Consider the following 21,093-nt stretch of genomic DNA (forward strand, 5'->3'; position numbering starts at 1 on the left):
GTCTCCTGTCTTCTAGCAGTGGCCAGTGCCAGATGCTTCAGAGGGAGTGAACAGAACAGGGCAATTTATCAAGTCCTCTACCTCCTGTCATCTAATCCCAGTTTCTAGTCGTCAGAGGTTTAGGGACACCCACAGCATGGGGTTGCATCCATCTTAACTAATAGCCATTGATGGACCTATCCTCCATGAACTTATCTAATTATTTTATTTGCCCGTTATTTTTAATGGCAGTGACATTTAAAATATCTACTACTGCAAAAGGAGGAGACTTACAGAAAGCATATTTTTATGACTCCATAACACAGCCTTTGGCCTACTCATGTATTGTTACTAATGCTAACATATTTCCTGAATATCTCATAGGAATTATAAACATGAACAAAGCAGGAGTTACAATTTGTTGCAAGCAGAACTCAGGATAAACTGAATGTTACTCAGTAAGAAGCTGGTTTTTTGTTGTGGCGGTTTTGTTTTTAAAGAGGAAGATGTATTTCTTGTCCTTGATGTGGTAGTTTCCTATCAATATGTGTTCTGCAAAATGGCACTAGCATTAACACCTTTTATGCACAGAATCTAATGTTAAAAGTACAGTGATTTAAAAAGTCAGTATTTACCTACTGTTACTACATAGTGGTATAGGAGATACCAGAGTGGTGTCCTACTCCCACTTTTGGGGAAAGGGAACTTTTTATTTAATATCAAGTTACAAGAAGACATTAACATACTTCATCATATATTACTTATTGAGAATCAACTTAGTATTCAAAGCACACGCCTAAAGATTCTGGCTTGCTGGCTGGGGAGCCCTCATCCTCTGAGTATGCTAAAAAGGTGACCCAAATGTCTAAATGGCTATCCTCTTTTTTTGCCCTTCTTTAGCGTATGTACTTGGTGTGAAAGCCTTTATATTACAAGGACAGTTCAGATTTTACTATACCACAATTCCACAGGAGGAGGAGTCACATTTTCCCAATAATGTGCTATACAAGGTCTTGCTGCTTAACAGTAAAAAAAAAAAAAATTAATTTGTCATTCTGTTTAAAATGTAGATCCTTTCCTGGAGCATTAAGTAAGCAGGTCACAGAATCTTGAGGAAGCTGGCATTTTGTCATGAGATGACTCTCTAATAGTTTCTTCCCAAAACTGTCTAATTCTTGGACACAAACACCACATGTGCAAATATGTACCACTGTCCTTGCAGCCTCTCCAATTGAGTGCCTAGTACCAAGTTATATCCTATTTTGAGCATAATCTCAGATACCACAGTGGGATAACAATGGGTAAAATACTAACTTTCCTGGTGACTGCTGGAGTTATAAGAAAGTGTGTGATAGTGGAGTCAGCTTAGCTGTAAATATGTTTGATATGAACTGCTCTACCTCACTCTGAGTCACTGTAGAGATGTGCAATTGAGGATCCTGTTCCTACATTAAAGTTGCCAACTGGAGTTGATAATGTCTTTAGCTCTGTATATGAGGAACAACATGTAGTTTAGGAAGAGAATGATATGGACTAAATTAATCCTGCTCAATTTTGCCAAAGAAAACTGAATTAGAATTTTCCCATGAACTTGAGAGTCACCCCAAATTCACATAAAAGAGCAGAAAACAGCTGCTCTCATTTTCACTGCAGGCACACCTGTCGAGACTACCAGTCTCAAAATGATGGATGTCGATCTGAGTGGCCTTCTGCACAGATCATGATAGAGCATTTCATGCTGGGATATGCAGGCTGAACCTCTAGTAAAAATGAGTGGCCAGGAGATGCACTAGAATTCGTGGGCCACATTTGGTTGCTGCCCACTCTTGGAATAGGATCATCTAGAAATCAAGTAAAATTTAAGTTAATAAGACACTATGCTGTTTTCTTTGGAGATATAGACATGATCACATATGTCCATTTTGGTTGTTTGCATTTGAAAGGTTCCTCTCTGTCCAACGGAGGCCTAAACCTGCACAGCACTGTGAAAAGGAAACTGGATGGGGAGAAAGATTATGTCTTTGATAAGAGACTAAGATACAGCGTGCGTCAAAATGAAAGTAACTGTCGATTCAGGGACATTGTAGTCCGGAAAGAAGATGGTTTCACGCACATTCTGCTCTCCAGCCAGACTTCAGATAACAATGCACTGACCCCAGAGGTAAGCATGCAACCATAAAAGCAAAAGAAAGCCATCCTAATAAATTGGAATGTGGTTAACCCAAAAAATAAGGCAACTCAATCTGTATTTGCGGGGGAAGGATGTTTCTGCTGAATATCTTTTTAAAATGTATGGAGCTCAAATATTCCATCTTTCCATGCTTGGAATTTTACCCAGATGGATCTAACTATTATATGCAATGGAAATTATTTTTTCAAATAATCTCTCCCCAAATAAAAGATGAAGAGTAAAGAAAGGAAAGGAAAGATGTGATCACTAATTCCTGCCTGCAGTTATAAGAAGTAGTAGTTTAAACGTTAAAATTACCACTCTTCGTGGAAATCTGGCCCTCGCACAATATGTTTGATAGTACTGCAAAGGTTTATACACATATAAATCTCAAATCATGTGTCAGGATAAGAATGCAAAAAATTAAAAGTCATCTTAATCCTTTACTGCTTTTATTTAACTGTCTATTTGATGGGACTTCGGGTGTCCCTGTATAAGTGATGCTATTGATTTCCATTGAGTCAGTCATTCTACATCCAGAAGTTAGGATTATTTAGTATTGTTTACCAAGACTTCTATTATTTAAGTAAAAATGTGTCATTTTGAAATTAATTCCCAATAATTAGACACAGGTAAAATTACTGTTGTCAAGCACAACAGGCCTTAAATTTTACCTCCCCTTCCCCCCCAAATAGTTAAGATCCAGTGGGAATGTTCTCCCAGTCTTTCATATTGGGGACAGAGACACGCAAAACACACACGTTAACACTGTTGGTACCATACATAACCAGACACTTACCGCCCACATTTTAAACATATTTAACAGTTTTTGCAATATTTATAAGGAATACCATGGTAAACGTAAATCCTACAGAGCACCAAACATCCATTTTAACGGTATCCACCATACCTATAAAAATTACATTAGTTCCATCATTCCAATAGAATCCATCACTGCATTATGAGGCAAACACTTTATGTATTTGTATGTATTAGGTAGAGTACTTTACTATAACTAAATGACTACAGATTGAGGCAAACCAAACACTTGCCATGTTAACTTTGAACAGACATAGCTTTGTGTTGCTGGCCCTGAGAGCTCTTCCCCAGACCACCAAGAAGAGTTCAAGTTCATTGAGCAAGGGGGCTAGAGCCCAGAATTTTCCAGATAAGCCAAACCTGCCTATTCCTTTGAATTTTCATGAATCACACCAAATAAATATGTTGTGCTCCTTCTCTCAGATCTGCAGCACTGACAGTATTCCCAGCGCTGGGCTGAGATCACTGCTGAAGCTGATGCACAAACAAGGAAATAAACAAATAGCCTTTTTCTTTTTAAAGCTACATTAACACCCAGGGTCTGAATGGTCAGAACTTAGAAACAGGTGATTGAGCTGTTCACATCTAGCTTGCCTGTTTAAAACCCTCAGTTTCAACAAAGAGACCAAGGGCCATGAAGGATGGAGCAAATCCCTGGTCTCTAGAGCGTAGTTTCTCCTGGGCTGGGTTGAGACAAATTGGCATAGTAGTGTGGAGAAGCTGACAGTATTCTGTGGGTGAACATTGAGATTTAGGCCCCCGGGCTGTCAGTTTGACAGCTTTTACCAGCACGAACCCCACACCCTCCGAACGCTTACAAAGAGTGGGGAAGAGGGTTTGGTTTTGTTAAAAGTTACTATGTTCATTTCTGTCTCTATTAGAAACATAGGGAAAAAACAATATTTGCTCAAATCTGCTCAGAGCACGTTTAGCTGACATGAAAGTTAAAACCCAAGTAGTCTGGCTCGACTGGAGTGCCCGTGATTGCTCCCACCAGTAGAGTAAGTAAACAAGGCAGCAAGGTCTGTGCACTCCAGAATCATAATAAAATATACATTACACGAAGGACCACTCTCCCCGTAGCTTCTTTGCTTGCCATTGATTCCTTCTGACTCAGCCACAGCTGAACATCCTTTGGGCTTTAGGTATTTTTTTAAACTAGTGACTTACACCGTTTATCCCCACTTAATTAAAGATGACTAAAAACCCAAAGGTTATATTATAGAGTTCTCTGCATGTGTCAAAGCAGAGTCAAGCAAACATTTGCCTGACAAGAGATATTACCTTCAGCTATGGCATGCAATTCAAGTTATTTTCGCTAGCTGGTTGATATCAAGAGTAAAGGGAGATGAGCTAAGACTAAATGGAACATCATAATTCATTCCCCATAACTACATCACAGTTGTAGTTCATGCAGGTGATTTTAGCATAAAATGTGCCTATGTTCCTTTCTTTTAGGATTTGCATTGACTGAAATTGGCTTAGTGCCATTGTGGTTTTTGAACAAAAGCTTCAGATTACTAAAGGGATTAATTCCCTTTTCTCTTTAACTAGACATTGTAATTTTTCAAAATTAGCATCAAGAAACATTGTGGGCTCTTTTCTTTTGCTTTGGTACTTTTTAAAATTCATTTTCTAAAGAAAAGCATGTAAACTTTCAACATAAATTCCATCAACGGGGTTTTTTAACTTCACAAGTCACTTGCTAATTTTGAAGATTTGACTCCAACTTTTTTGAAAATATGTAGAATACCTAAATATATAGAAATTTCTGTTATTGTTTTTTAAACTCAACAGGTTTTGGTCATCTAAGGCCTGCATCAAACCCAGGAACATGGTTAATCCATTGTTTTTACTCTTCCTAGTTAGGGTAACAATACTTCTGGGGATTAATAATCTCCTGAGTTAAAAAGCAGAATAATAGATGAAAAAATATATTCTAATCTGCTAATGGCTTTGGTAAAGATTGATAAAACTGCTCCGTATGCATTATGAGTCAAAAACTGAAAGTGAGGTGCACATATGAAGTGTCAACATTCATTCTTCTAGCCATGAAAAAATGCAGTGCTTGTAGTTTTATGGATATATGTCACATCACTGGTTCACTTTCACTCTTCTCATGAAAATGTCAGGTACAAGTTGACTGCTATCTGTATTATTGTTCTCCTAGCAGACTGATTGCTTCTTAGGGCAATACTTGTGATTGAAGCCTGCCATATCATTCCAGTAGAATTTTTTATTCCCATATAATTTATCAAATATCTTTTTTAGGAAAGGACTCAGTGGGCTTGCAGGGGAGCTGAAGTATCAATAAATAATAGAAATAAATGTCTAATTAACAAGACCATCAAAAGTAATCACTGCAGAATAGTTATAAAATGATGGCAAGGATTTAGAATGTTTTGCTCGTTGTAACATTTTTAGAAAATATTTTTCTTTAAAAAAAAAAAATCAATCAGCAAATGAGCCATTACAGTTTCAAAGAAATACATGAAGCTTAACCTTTTAAACCTGGTATTTCTAATGTTTTAAACAAGTCATGTGTTGGGGAGTTTAGAAGCCGCCACTAAAAAAGGTTCAATAGTGACCAGATATTCAACACAATATTAACAACAAGGGGGAAAGAATGCAAGCTGAAATAGGGAAAGATCAGGTTAAAGAATATTTAAGTAAGTTAGATATATTCAATTCGAAGGGGCCAGATGAAATTCATTGTGGTGTATGTAAGGAACTAACTGACGCAATCTCAGAACTGTTAGCAGTCATCTTTGAGAACTCCTGGAGGACGAGTGAGGTCCCAGAAGACTGGAGAAGGGCAAATATAGTATCTATCTTTAAAAGGGGGAACAAAGAATTATAGACCAGACAGCCTAATTTCAACACCTGGAATGATACTGGAACAAATTATTAAACCATCAATTGGTAAGCACCTGAAGGATAATAAGGTTATAGAAGAATAGTCAGCATGGATTTGTCAAAAACAAATCCTGCCAAACCAACCTAATTTCCTTCTTTGACAGGGTTACTGGCCTAGTGGATAGGGGGAAGCAGTAGATGTGATATATCTTGATTTAGTAAGGCTTTTCACACAGTCCCACATGACATTCTCATAATGAACCTAGGGAAACATAGTCTAAATTAAATTACTATAAAGTGGCTGCACAAATGGTTGAAAGACCCTACTCAAAAATAGTTATCAATGGTTTGCTGTCAAAATGGCAAGAGCATCTAGTGGAGTCGCCCAGAGATCAGTTCCAGGTCCGGTGCTATTCAGTATTTTCATTAATGACTTGAATAATGGAGTGGAGAGTATGCGTATAAAATTTGCAGATGACTCCAGGCTAGGAGGGGTTGCAAGCACTTTGGAGGACAGGATTAGAATTCAAAACGACCTTGACAAATTGGAGAATTGATCTGAATTCAACAGGATGAAATTCAGTGAAGAAAAGTGCAAAGTACTTCACTTAGGAAGGAAAAAATCAAATACACAACTACAAAATGGGGAATAACTGGCTAGGCAGTAATACTGCTGGAAAGTGGTGTATAATGGATCAAAAATGGAATATGAGTCAACAATGCGATGCAGCTGCAGAAAGGGCTAATATTCTGGGGTGTAGAAATGGGAGTATCATATGTAGGACATGAGAGGTAATTGTCCTGTTCTGCTCAATATTGGTGGGGCCTCAGCTGGAGTACTGTGTCCAATTCTGGGTACTACACTTTGGGAGAGATGTGGACAAATTGGAGAGAGTCCAGAGGAGAGCAACAAAAATGATTAAATGTTTAGCAAACTTGACCTAGGAGGAAACGTTAAAAAAACCTGGGCATGTTTAGACTTGAGAAGAGAAGACAGATGGGGGACCTGATAACAGTCTTCAGATGTTAAAGGCTGCTATGAAGAGGACGGTGGTCAATTGTTCTCCTTATCCACTGAAGGTCAGACAAGAAGCAATGGGTTTAATCTGCAGCCAGGGAGATTTAAGTCAGATATTAGGAAAAAATGTCTAACTCTAAGAGTAGTTATGCTCCCAAGGGAGGTTGTGGAATCCCCATCACTGGAGGTTTTAAAAACAGGTTGGACAAACTCCTATCAGTGATGGTGTAGGTTCACTTGGACCTACCACAGCACAGGGGGTTGGACTTGATAACTTCTCAAGGGCCCTTCAAGCCCTACATTTCTATGATTCTATCCATTTAAACCTAAATCTAGAAATGTTTCTTATATGGGAAAATGAAGAGATCCAGATATACAATGGCTACGAGATGGGCTACGAGAGAAGCAAGTATTTGAAGGATGTTAACATCAAGGAAGAGAGAGATTGTACACATGCATATAAGCGTAGGGGGATGGGAACATTACAGTTGAATATCAGGAGGAACCCACTGATAGGAAGTTCATATCCCATCATCACATTTGAAGCAAAACTCCCCATTACAATCATCATCGCACAATATTGCCCAAAGATGTTGACTACATTATAGAATCTGCCAAGGAAACAGTAAAAGTCCTAATGTCGGGGACACGTAAAACATTAGAAAATAGACTGCAGAGAACAATCCTACAATAGCGAGGAGTTAGAGCTCTATTGGATCAACTAGTCCATCTTACAGGGTTCTATAACTAACTATCTTTTGACATAAATGTCTAAAATTGCGTGCAAAACTTTGAGTAGATTGTTCTCCCTTCACAGCTACAACAAAATTTGCATATGCAGTTTTACCCAGCTGCATTTTTGCATGAGTGTGATTTAACAGTCTCAAAAATACTGAGGCTCTGCCTCCATGATTTGAGCGTAAATTGACCTCACAAAATTGGTGCTGCCATTTTTGCACATGAATTTTAGCTACAGATCTGAGTACTTGTGGCGCTCGCTACCTGATTTGCACACACACTTAGGATTGTAAGCTCTCAAATGTGCACCTACAAAAGGGAGGTTTGACCTTCTGAAAACTTACCCTGCCATTTCTCATGTCCAAGTTTTATACACCCTAGAATTCAGATCTTTGTGTTTGCACATGCAAGTCAGATAGTTAGACACTACCCTACATAATTTGCACAAATCATAGAATTTGTGTGTGCAAAGCCTGCCCAGGAACAGCGGCATGCACAAAATTGCACTTACACATTTAGTGACATTTTTTAAAATAGATTTGGAGTAGTACATGTCTATACAGTACTTCAGAGATGTAAAGCACTTTGCAAGCATTAAGTAGTGAAAAGAAGTAGTTACCACCTGAATGTCTTATTTCACTACATCTGTAAACACTGCACTGAACTCATCAGGCCAAATTTTGCTGTCTTTGAAAATTTACCTGTACATCCCAATCTTTCAGTATAAATGAGAGCAGAATTTGGCCCATCCTGCTTAGGGCCCTGAATCAGTAAGGCACTTACATATGTACAAAAGATTAAGCATAGAAATAGTCACACTGAAGGAAATCATGGTCACACTGGAGTCAATAGCAAAACTCTCATTGATTTAAATAGGCAGGATTTCACATGCTGAAGTCAATAAGAGTAGTCAGTCAACAGGGCTACTCACATGCTTAATGTTAAATATGTGCTTACACGCCTTGCTTTATTGGGGCTGTAATGAAAATTACCTGCAGAAATTTATAAAATATTATTCCCCTTTTAAAAAATTATTAGGAAAGGTGTTGTACTTGAAATAAGAGGCTATTATCCTTGCAACGCCAGTACGTCAAGGTTTTAAAGATTTTGACTAGTGTTTATGAATACTTTGATCTAATAGTAAATCAAGCTGTAAATTAATCATCTTTCTAATGACTTTTATTATGATAGCATTTGTAGACGTTAAAAATGTCACTGACCGTAGTACTATAAATAATAAATTAGCCATAAATCTGTGCATTTAAAGTTGCATTGTTCCACCTGACTCTCATTCAGACTGCAGTAACTGAACTGGTGGAAGAACTGAAGGCCAGGATTTATATATTTCACTCAAACACACACAGAGCTTACCATGCTATTGCTGTGGTAACCACTTTGATGATACCCTGATGTACCATCAGTTTATGTTTTAAAAAGTCATAGGAGCAAAACAAGAGCTATTTGAAATCTGTTAAATATCAATAGAATAACACAATTTAGGTAACCAGAATTTCCCTGTAGGTTAAGCAAAGAAACACCAAATTATCAAAAATGGATTTGGAATTACTGCATGTCTGTAAAGCACTTCAAAGATGTAAGGACTGTTGTAAACACTAACTGTTAGAATCTAAAGTACATAAATTACAGTGGCCCAAATATACATCTCTAACAACAAATACAGTTTTGTAAAGCAAGAGAAATGATCTTGCAAAGGCATGCATGTCGAATTGTTTACTTTTCTTTATCCACAGATCATGAAGGAAGTTCGGAGAGCATTGTGCAATGCATCAGCTGATGACAGTAAACTCTTACTTCTCAGCGCAGTGGGCAGTGTATTCTGTAGTGGCCTAGATTACTCATATTTAATTGGCAGGTTATCCAGTGACAGAAGAAAGGAGAGCACTAGGATTGCAGAAGCTATAAGGTGACCCAAGCTTACATATGATCTCTGAATTATGAAATGCAGTGTGTGGTTAAAAATATACTGACCAGGTCCAAGAGTGTTGTATATTTGAGTGTTGATTGTATGCTAATTACAGCCCTACAAAGTCACTTAACAGGAAAAAGAAATGGGTTCCTGTAGCTTTTCCTTATAAGAGACAGAACTCCTTTATTTCCAGTACAATGTATTAATTAGTTCCACTACCTCAGTGTATCTAGCATTTCAAAATTCTTCCTCCAAACTCAAATTCAAATTGAGATGTAACTTTGTTTTTTAAATTAGCTGTGGCTTCATGTTTTAACATTGTTCCTTGAAGCCAGATATTTTACTTATTTCAGTTTTCATCATTTTAATGAGTTACAGTACAAATGGGGATCTATGACTTAGTCATGTTATATTAATATAGCAGGCTTCTAATGTATTTCAGAGCCTTATTAGAAAGCTTTCTGATATTTTTCTTACATTTAAATCACTTAATTTATATGTAAATGTAGTTCTATTTTCATAACTAAAATATGGCTTTGCTTAACATATCAGATTATTTTAATAGAAAGCCAGGGTTTATGAAGTGCTGGCTATAATTCGGTCTACAGTATAAACCATCGAATGTTCCCATTATCTACAATGGTATAACTATGAGGCCAGATCTTCACCTGGTGTACATTGGTGTTAGTCCATTAAAGTCAACAGAACTACATCTTTTTACACCAGCTGAGGACCTGACTTAGACTTTTTATTTCCTACAAATATTCCTCTTTTGAGAGCTTTCAAATTTTATGCAGTACATTCTGACACTATTATGAAGGAATCCAACTAACAGGCGGATGGCTTGCTACGTTAGGATTACTTGTTTAGATTCAGTTGTTTCATGATATAAATTTTTAACACTATTATTTAACAGAATCCAAGCCATTTTAATAATGACCTCAGTCTGTTGGTTACCAGTGTCTTGGTTACTGCTACGATAATTATTAGTTTCAAGGCAACTGCACCTGTGTTCCTTAGGCTCCCAGCAGTCACCTCTCTTGAGCAGAGACCTCCATCCCGAGTGGGGGTTCTTTAAGGCTACACAGTTCCCTGCCTACACTGTGATCTCCCCAGCAAGCCAGATGGCAAAAAGGCCAGTGTCGGTGCTTTGCTTTCTCTCCAGGGCCTGCGACCTGTGTATTGCCCTCAGTTATAATTTACCACACAGCTCTTTCTAAGCTAGCACCTGTATTCTTACAATAAAAGCATTATAAAGAAAGTATATTAAAAGCAATAAATGAACCTACATGCATGCTAAAAAGCTTACCAAAGCTCATCCCAACTCCAGCCTTGAGCTCTGGTAGGTGTCAGTCCTTCGAAAACCACAACTGGGTTTTTCCTGGGGTAATAAATTCATAACTGTCTCAGGTTCAGAAGAGAATCCCAACTGTGCAGTACAGCTATTTCTTTATACCGCTTGGGCCTGTGATCTTCAGTCTCTAGGACAAGTAATCAGCAGACAATAACCCATTCCTGAGGGCATAGCTTCAAAAGGCTGGATTTTTGCATAATTGGAAGTGAGGAATTTGCATTAACCTCTCCCTATGTAGATTTCCTGGGGAATACCTCACACTTATTGTCCCAAAGTCCATTCTTGTTTGGCACATTTTCAGTTTAGTCCTTGGAACTCCCAGGCCATCACATCTGCCTCCTGGAGAGATTACGTACAATCCTGGCTCACTATAATACATAAGATTTAATACAATGGACCCCAAAGAGACTTCAACTTAATTCAGTAAGGTCTCCCAAGAATACGCAGGAAATTGCCATATCTGTCACAACTATCACAGTAAAATTTCGATACTTCTATTAGATATTTCTGAAACTCAAAGTAGAGAAAAATGAATTTCTTGTAAATTGAATTATATAAGATTATGGCTTACATTTTCAGAAGTGTCTAGTGAGGCTTGAGACACCTGAAAGGTTCAGCACTTTCTGATAATCAGGCTCTTTCAAAGTGTGTCAAGTTGGGAGACGCAAAAACACTAGTTATATATGAAAATGTTTGTGTTTATGTATATATAATACAGACCCACAGAAAATGTGTAAATGCTTGTTTAATGTTTACTCATTGTTTTATAAATATGAATGACAAAATAAATATACATTTATACACACACATAGCCCATAGATGTATAGAGTCAGACATATCCATTCAACATTTAAACAAGTACTGGCCAGACTTTGATACTTTTACTCATATTGGTAGTGCCTTACGCCACATGCAATCCCATAGATTGTAAGCTACTATTCAGTGCAAGGAAGGGTATTGCAATATGGCCCGGTATAAACTGCGTAATGGAATCTGGTCTGTCCTTCATATAGGGCCTGACAACAGGCAGTGAAGTCAATGGGACTCTTATTTCAAGGGGTTGTGGATCAAGTCCTTATATTGCCCATTTTGCCCTCCTTTCTTATGTCAAAATCAGTAGTACTCTCAAAATAATGTCATTCCTCTCTGGCTCAGTGGGATTAGGTTTTATGAGCATGGAAATACAATATTCTTAAACTTTTAACTTAACTCTCAATGCTTTTCTGTTGCTCAGTCATTCCCTGAAAAGGGAGAAGCAGTTAATTGACTTACACAAAATAACACTGTAATGAGAGAAAATGTTGCTTTGTCAGTGGTTAGGGTGCTCTAATGTATAGTACTCACCCGTGTTCATTCTCTGTATCAGCTGAGACTGGTATGTGTTCATATCAATATTATGAGATGACAAGAATTCTTCTGACAGTGTATTTCTTCTGTCTGTGCTATAGATTTCAGATTTCATATGTTGATCACAGCTAAAAACAATGAGATTATGGCTTATTTGTTTCACGTGCCCTTGGACGGCCTACAAGTCCTGATCCTGCAATGCGAGTGCTGTGCCTATGCCAAGCTCATTGCAAGATTCAAAAGAGCACTTGAAGGCCATATCTTTACATCTTCTCAAGTAAAAACAAAAGCCGTCCAAATGTAACATTTTCCCTTTCACTGAATTCAAGTTCCATTGTGCAGCTGTTAACAACTTTCAGTGCAATTCTAAGAATGTCCTGAATGGAAACTAAGATCTTCTTCTCCGTAACAAAACATACAACCTTAGAGTACAGAGATGTGAGAACCTGAGACACTTTAAGAGTGAGATCAACTGAACTAATAATGCTGCCCTTTGAAGACAAAAGTGAAAGGTGGGATAACTAGGTGGTCACGCTTCACAGATTCTGTAGTCCCAGCACACTGCACACAACGTAAGATTTTTGCGTTCCTCCATTCCCCAAGCTCCCTGTGTGCCACCCTCTATGTCAGGTCCTCTCTGCAACTACCCCCAGCCTTTCCCTCATGCCTGGGGTTGTGCATGTCCTCCATGTCCCCATCCCACTGCCCTCATTCTGCCTCCTATGGCAGGGGCTCCATGTGTCCTCCATTCCCCCATCTGCCACATGCCAGGGGTTTGTGGGTGTCATATGCTATATCCTCGTTCCACCATCCCCCATTTCTCCCCTATGGCAGGTGCTCTGTGTGGCCCCAAATTTCCCCATGCTAGGAAATCTGTGAGTGTCCCCATTCCCCTCTCCACCACAATCCAGGGACTCTGTGCACCCCTATTCCCAGGTTTCTGGGTAGCCCTCAATTTCCCCCCTTCGTCTCCATGTCAGGGTTTCTGTGTGTTCCCATTCTTCCCTCCCCATCACCATTCCCCCCACGCTGGGTCCCTCCTTTCCTCATTCTACCGCTCCCTGATTTCCTTACAGGTTCCGCTTTGTGTCCTCCTCGTCAAGTCCCTGCTTTCCACCATCCCTTCACCAAGGTCACCTTCCACTCACCGCTGGGTTCCTGCTTCCCCTCATACCACTCACCCCAGTACTCTCCAAGTCCCAGCTTCCCCCACCACTGCTGCCCCATCCATCAGCTCTGCGCTGCTTTCCACCCTCCCCCACCCCAGTCTTGCCCCCTCCAAGTCCAGGTCCCCACTTTTCCCCTCACACTGTGCTTTCCCTCCCCTCCCCAGGTTCCCACTTCCTCCTTGTGAGGCTGTCTTATTTCTGCCAGGCTGCAGTCTCCCCATGCACTTTAGCTGCTGCCTCCGATCTGTGAAGGCAGCCGCAGGGGGAGCAACAGGGAGATTCCTCCGCCTTCTGCACCTAGTAGTCTGGGAGTCTTGATTTCCCTCTGAATTAGGCTTTTCCAGTTTCTGACCTGTACTGAAAATCAATAGGCTTGTGCCCAGAATATTCTCTGAAATTTTGGAATTGATCAGGGTTATCGCATTACAGGCAGAGAAATGCCATTGAGTTGATCATAGAGCCTTGCTTTGCTCAGCCAAACGTGAACCATAATTCCCCTTAATCCCCTTCTTTTCCAGAAATACATCTTTGCCTTTTGAGCCCATTGATACCCCATACTCCGTACTCTCTTGCCTTGCCTGGTAACCTGTTCCTATGTTTTATTATCCATTGTATGAAGTGAAGCTCCTGAACTTCCTCTTTACTCCTTACTTCCTCATGTTCAAAATCCAGCCTCTTAATATTTATCACACTGTCCCTCTGTGAAAAATACATCACTCGCACAATCAGTCCCTTTCATACATTTTAAAGTCTAATGTTGGGTCATCTCAAAGTCTCTTCTTTTTGTTGTTGTTGAAAATAAGCCCATTTCTCTTATATCCCAATCCAGCACAGTACCTAAGCCTGTATGTAGTCACATTGACTTTCCATGAGATCTGCTATCATCTCCAGCATTCAAATCCTGCTCTCAGATGCACATGTAGAGGTCCCATGGATCTCAATGGGAGATCTGCAAGTCCATCCAAGGGCAAACTTGTTTGTAAAGGAAACATGTTCTTCTTAAGATATGGTGGCGGTGCTGGCACAACATACTCCATGTGAGGCTTTGGGCAGTAAGAGTATCATGTCTTGCTTTGCATTTTTTTCCTCTGCTAATATAACTCAGTATTTTGTTTGCCTTCTCTCGCTGCGCACTGGTTTGATGGAACCCATACTTTGTCCACAATTACACCCACACTTTTTCCTGATCCGAGTACAGACCGACTGTTCCATTTCTAATAGATTCCATACCCTTGTTCCTAGAATGCAGGTGACTTATTTCAAATCTCTCTCATTGCACTAAATGTACAGTGTTCTGGTCCACTCACCTAAGTGAACCAAATCATTTTGCATCCGACTACATTATTTCCTCCCCGTCCCCCAGCTCCCCATCGCTTCAAATTTACTGTGAAAGGCAGACAGGGAGATTTTCATTATACCTTAACCTAAATCATTTCTAACAAAGGTCCAGCATGTGACCTCTGGGATACCACTCTTATAACCTCATTTCAATGTATTTTTTTCCACTCTGTGGCTCCCCTTTGTCACTTTCTTTTTCAGCTTGTGTGTGCTCTTTAGATCACCCTGTTTTATCTCCTATTCCATGGCTCAGTATGATATCCTTATCATTAATCTTTGATGCAGAGCCTTGGATTTTTTTATTTAACATAAGCATACAACAGTACACCCACTGAGTTTCCCTTCTCTTTCATGCTGTAGTATATTCATAGGACTCCATCAAGTTAGCTAAGCAAGACCGCCTGAATCCATGCTGGCCTTCCTTCAAATAGAGTAAGAGCCATGAAATATACAATGCATCACTTACTAGTCCAGAAGTAATACTAACCCTAACCATACTGCAAACGGGCACCATGTTCAAGGCATTCCAATTACGCCACACAAACCAAATACAATGTAAGAGCAATCGTTTGATATTCCATGGTATTCTGATAAATGAATTACAGACAAATCAGTGGAACTGTTCATCTCGAGAAAACCCAGTTGGAAAATGGAAGGCATAAAACTGGGCAAGGCATTTGACGTTCAAATCTGTTTTCAGATAAGTAGTTTAAATTCAGAGACTAATTTAAGTGTTTCCCTATTCAAGAACTTCCTTTTTTTTTTTTTCTTTTTTTTTTTTTTAGGGATTTTGTAAAAGCTTTTATTCAGTTTAAGAAGCCAATTGTAGTTGCTATCAATGGCCCAGCTCTTGGGTTGGGAGCTTCTATCTTACCACTGTGTGATATCGTTTGGGCAAGCGAGAAGGCTTGGTTTCAGACGCCATATGCGACGATCCGACTCACTCCAGCTGGCTGCTCATCATATACATTCCCACAAATACTGGGTGTTGCTCTGGTAAGGCTTTTTTCACCTAGAATTGCTCAACAGTCTTGGTTAATTCCATAGTGCTGCACTGTTTTTATGACTGTCACACTAACAGTCACTAGCAGTATCGAAAATCTCAGGAAAAGTCCCCCTAATCCCTATTCTGTTCCCATCATAAAATGACCACAGAATTTGACACATTTGACGGTCTCTGGTGAAGAGAGGCACAAGAGGCATCAGAAGAGGGGCCATTTTCACAGGTGTGACAGGAAAGGGACAAGATGCTTTGGGAAAGTTAATGTGGAAGGTTAAAATATCTTTCTGCACCATGGTAGAATGGTGCTAGCAATGGATAGTAGTCAATAGGGCGCACTGGGACTTGATACTGTGCTTTCTGCCTCACGGGTGTAAATCTGGAGTAATTCAATTAGTCACTTAGTTTACCCCCGTGTAACAAAGATCAGAATTTGACCCCCATATATCTCATACTTGCCGTCATGTATCAGAGCCACAGCATCGCCTATGGCCTGACAGTTACTCTTGTAAAATGACTGACTTAAATATGCTGATATGCACAATTTGCCCATACAGTGCTTACATGTCATAAGGCACTGTATAAGTACTTCTTGCTAAGGAGAAAGAGGAAAATATTTGCAAGTCATATTTGACCGTAGCACCAGGCATATATGGCGCAGGAATGAAGGAAATCACCATGCAAGATCTTGAGTGAGCCTTTGTTTTTGCAGGCAAATGAAATGTTATTCTGTGGGAGAAAGCTAACAGCACAGGAAGCCTGCAGCAGAGGACTTGTGTCACAAGTATTTTGGCCAACAACATTCAGTCAAGAAGTGATGCTGCGAGTAAAGGAAATGGCATCTTGCAGTGCAGTGGTAAGAAATCTATCGGCTAGATTGCAACTCGTATTAAGGAATGAAACATAAACCTGTTCAGTTATAGGCAAAAGGAATTTATAACGATAACTTTACTGAAAACAGGGGAGGTGTGCTACAAAGGCTAGTCATGTGCCAGAGAACTAGATTCTCAACTCCTGTGATAAAACCTCAGGAGGGAGGCTAATGGGAGGAAGTCTGTGCAAGGATTGCTCATGGATTTCTTCCCCGATGGTTTCACTTCCCTCTTCCCAATATGGAATGGAGTGTAAGGATCATTGATGAACCTGGGGGATCCACATGGAGCCAAGAGGTCAGCAGGAGACCTGCACCTCCATGCTGGCTCTCTTTCCCTGAAGCTTCTCCTCTGGTCTCTAGCAGCATGGCTTCAATGGAGTTCATTAAATCAAGAGTAGATTTCATCTCATAAAAGACACTCAGAACTAAACCCACCATGGAATGGTCTTTCGAAATGCAGCATAAGGCAGATACATATATATACATTATATGAACTGGAGAGCCCTCTGAATCTCATCCCTGCATTCTCCATTCCCCCACTGACTGACCAGGGGTACAACAGCATCTTCTACTGAGGTCTGTTAGGCTGAAGAAAGGTGTTAAGATGTGGCCAAGTATGTGGCGACCTATGTGGTTAAAATGATAAAGGGATTAGGAGTCTAGATTGAAGTCAAAAGTAGAATGAATGTAATGGTCTCATCCTAGTTCATTGTGGATATTTATTCATAGAAATACAAAGCAAAACAAACCCACCACCTGCTTATAATTGACCCAGTTTACAGTCTTTTGAGAAGAAACAAGTTCTGGAATAGCAACGAGCTACCGTCCGAAACTGATAGGATACCTTAGCTAGGACTCAGTTGTTTGCTAGAGCTGTACTCCCTTTTGTCTCCCTTTTCTACAAACACTAGTATCTTGTATTAACCCCCTGCCCTTAGAACGCAGTGAAGCATGGAAACTGTCCCAATATTGTTTAACTAATACAGTTCCTTTTGGGTTTTGTATGTAAAACAAAAAGTAAAGGGAGACAACTTCATTTGGCTTAAAACAGTTTCTAAATTAAGGTGGCAATTATGGAGGCACCTGAAATCACCTTTTACTTTTGAAAATCTTGGCCCTGGTGCATAAATACAAATGCCTGTGCTGAGTATCAGCAGCTTCCATTGACTTCAGGTGGCGTGGTGGCTGCTTAGTGCTTCTGAAAAATCAGGTCTAACTTCTCTACACCAAAGAGAGACAATTATTTAAGAGGTAAACACTGCAAGAATCAGTAGTACAACAAATGCTGTTAATACCACTGTCCATAATAATTTGAATGGATCACAGATGAAAAATCTTGGCTAATTTTTCACTTCAGGTATTAGAAGAGTCTAAATGCCTGGTGCGGAGCTTCCTGAAATCTGGACTTGAAGATGTGAATGAAAAAGAGTGTCAGATGTTAAAACAGCTGTGGAGTTCTTCCAAAGGACTGGATTCATTATTCAGCTACTTGCAAGACAAGATTTATGAAGTCTGAGGTCACAGTTTAACTGAAAGAGAAAACATTCCAAGTGTAAAGAGAGTTCAAACATTACCTGTGTTTGAAAAGCAGAGGCAAAGCATCCTCGAGATGTGTTTGTGACACTGTATCTTAATACATATGGTTTTGTCAGTTTCCTTGTGAATTAAATTGAGGAGAAGTTACACGGCTGCTTCTAGCTGGTTTGATTTTGTGTAATAAAGATGGAGGCAGGCTTGGTCAGCGCACATAAATTCTACTGAGTGCTGCATCTTTCACGTGCTCATCCAGTTAGAAGAGTACATTCCATGTGCTGAAAAGCACTACTGTGGCCCAGCAAGGCGCATGCCATCTGTATTGATTTATTTTGTCTGTCCTTTTTAACTTATTCTTGCTTTGCAACAAATGTCTCTGCTGACACTGAGGGCTCAATCTGAAAATCAGGTCAAAGTAACACTCTGCAGACCCAGATTATTGTACTTCAGAAATATTTTAATTATTTTTTTAAGTTCTAACAATGTAATGGAAAAACCTGGTAATTTATATGTATAATATGTAAAGTTACTTTTGAAAAAACTACTAGGATTTTTTCTTTCACTGAATTTATTTAACTTATTTATTTTGTGTTTGTATGCAACCGTTTGTTGATCACATAGATATTATTTTCATACTTCCCTGGACTGGATTAATGGTTTCACACGAGAGTGCAAGCTGTCCAGTGCATTATTAGCAGTCAGCTGTGTAGACAATAAAGAACATATAGAAAACACCAAATGTATGGGCAGTAAAAGTGGCAGCCATGTAAATGTTCCTTTATGTGTGAAATTGTACAAAGATGTATTAAAGTCGAGTCATCGTTTTAGACTTGCTAAGGAAAATGAGTGGCAGCTGCAATTGTGAGTCCCACACAAGTCTCTCTTCACTTCCTGCCTTCTTGAGGAGCACTGAAGGGCTTGCCAACAAAATGCTTTAAGTTTACGATTTTCCTATTAGCTGGACCTTAATAACAGGGTGTATGGTGCCCTTATGTGGCATCATATTGTTCTTCAGGTTTAAACATCTCCTTTTGGTCTGAAGTCTAGAAACAAACCCTTGTGCGCCTTAGACTAACTGCCTGGTTGCTCAGGTGTGGGACAATTACTGCTCTGGAGACCTCTGGGCCAGGGCTAGGAGTTTTATAAAAAGGTGCTAGGTTTTGAACTGGGTGGAGACAGAGTTTTTGTTTTGCTTTTCCAATACTCTCTGGCTGGCCATCCCATCATCTGGTTACGAAAACCTCTGGTTGTCCGTAAAAGCTGTCCATGCTAAGTGATAAAATCTAATTTGTTTTAAAACGTGACCCTAATATTTTTCAGCAACACTGATGGACTTTTGAACACTGGATCTGTCAAGTTTCTTTGTTGCTAGCAGGCAGCTAGTGAGGAAATAACATGAACACATTCAGTGAATCAAACTGCCATGTTAGAAAGCCCATATCAAAATCTCTCAAAGCAGAAAATTTGCACTTTTGTTTCTTCAGTGATTTGTGCACTTGCTCTCCATCCTTGAGCTCACTGACCAGACTACAGTTTAAAAGAACCACAAGTAAGCTGAGGGGCGTGTTTGTTTTTTCCTTACAATCTTTCGACGAAGAGTCTCGATGCAGTCTTTGTCAGATTGCAAACTGTGACAATGCCAGTGAGCAGTTGCTTTCCACAAAGTCCATCCATTTTTTCCTTTTTCATAGTTAAATGTAAAGTACTTTCCATTTACGTTCTATATTTGTTCCTAGGGTCAAATTGTGTGGTTGATTTTTTTAATATTTTAAGCAGAGGTCTATGTTGAAGTCAGAACTGCCCCTCCAAGTTCTACTTTAAAAAAAAATCAATGGCACAATATGGCTCCTAGTTAGAATTTGTTTAAATGTCTTCGAAATGCAATATTGTACATGATTACGGAGTGACTCATTTCCCAGAGATCTAAAACAAAGGGTAATTCTTTCAGTAAAAATATGAAATGGTTGATGCAGCATTTGTTACATATTAAGGGTTGCTTACTTCTTAGGATCCCTAGCAAAACTGGTAAATATGCGTTCAGGTTAAGCACATGCTTAAAGGCTTTGCTGGATCAGGGCCATAGAACCCCAATCATGTAAGCATGCACACAAGTCACTGACTTCAGTAGGATTAGTCACATGCATAAGTGTTTGTACAATCAGGCTTGCAGTATGAGACTGTAGAAAAATCAGGAAAAAGTATCTTGATGCCCCAACTTCCATTTTTTCTTATATTGGTCCAGAGAGCTACAACTCCACTAAAATGTGTTAGTAAAATACTAAGAAGTTGATTTTAATACTGTGCTTGTTATACATTGATCTATCTAGCAAAATTGCTCAGCTGTATGAAGATATGTTTCACCACAAAAGGTTTTAGAACAAAAAAGAATCATAATTCAATCAACTTTTAAAATGTACCATTTCAACTACATTTTCAAATATTCACATTTTAATATTTTGTTTGACAGGAATGGTTGAAATGTGTTATTTTTTCATAAAAGGCGCTAATCATATTTAATGTTTAATTATTCACATCTAAACAGTTACATAGAATTTGTTTTTCTTTCAGAAAAAGAAAAACTTCAAAAGCTTCCTTTGAGTATTTAAGGCTCAGAATTAATTTTCTCTTTTGTTTCTGTCTTTAATTGCTATTCAAATACATAGATGTACTGTACATATTAGTCTGGGTACCTTTACTAATATTCACAGTATTTAAGAATATAAATGCAATTCGTTGTTAAGTATGTTATTTTATTCTTGTGTAAATTGTTTTGTATAATCTTTAAAAATCTGCAGTTTTGCATTTGTAGATAAATATTCAAGGTAAGCAATTTATTTTGTGTTGTCTTGCATGTATATTTTTGCTGTAGATAAGTGTTGTTTAGTTTACTACTTCAGTACATTTCTGTTTAAATGAATAAGCTTACAAACTTTAATACAGTATATATTTTCAGAATATAAACTTTTATATT

The 21,093-nt window shown here is 38.9% G+C and overlaps 1 protein-coding gene across 1 annotated transcript in view; it reads left to right on the forward strand.

The window, feature by feature from the left end:
* Positions 1-20,703, forward strand: part of CDYL2 (chromodomain Y like 2) — a 62,849-nt gene extending 42,146 nt beyond the window's left edge. The window contains exons 3-7 of the mRNA XM_067540131.1: positions 1,923-2,140; positions 9,332-9,504; positions 15,501-15,711; positions 16,428-16,571; positions 17,947-20,703. Of these exons, the coding sequence (XP_067396232.1) occupies positions 1,923-2,140; positions 9,332-9,504; positions 15,501-15,711; positions 16,428-16,571; positions 17,947-18,105 (905 nt within the window). The 3' untranslated portion in view covers positions 18,106-20,703. The remainder of the gene's footprint in view (positions 1-1,922; positions 2,141-9,331; positions 9,505-15,500; positions 15,712-16,427; positions 16,572-17,946) is intronic.
* The last annotated feature ends 390 nt before the right edge of the window (positions 20,704-21,093 follow it).

The sequence above is a fragment of the Emydura macquarii genome, unplaced genomic scaffold (genome assembly GCF_026122565.2).
Source record: "Emydura macquarii macquarii isolate MOO-44397 ecotype Brisbane River unplaced genomic scaffold, CSIRO-AGI_Emac_v2 contig_561, whole genome shotgun sequence".
NCBI classification, from domain to species: Eukaryota; Metazoa; Chordata; order Testudines; family Chelidae; genus Emydura; species Emydura macquarii.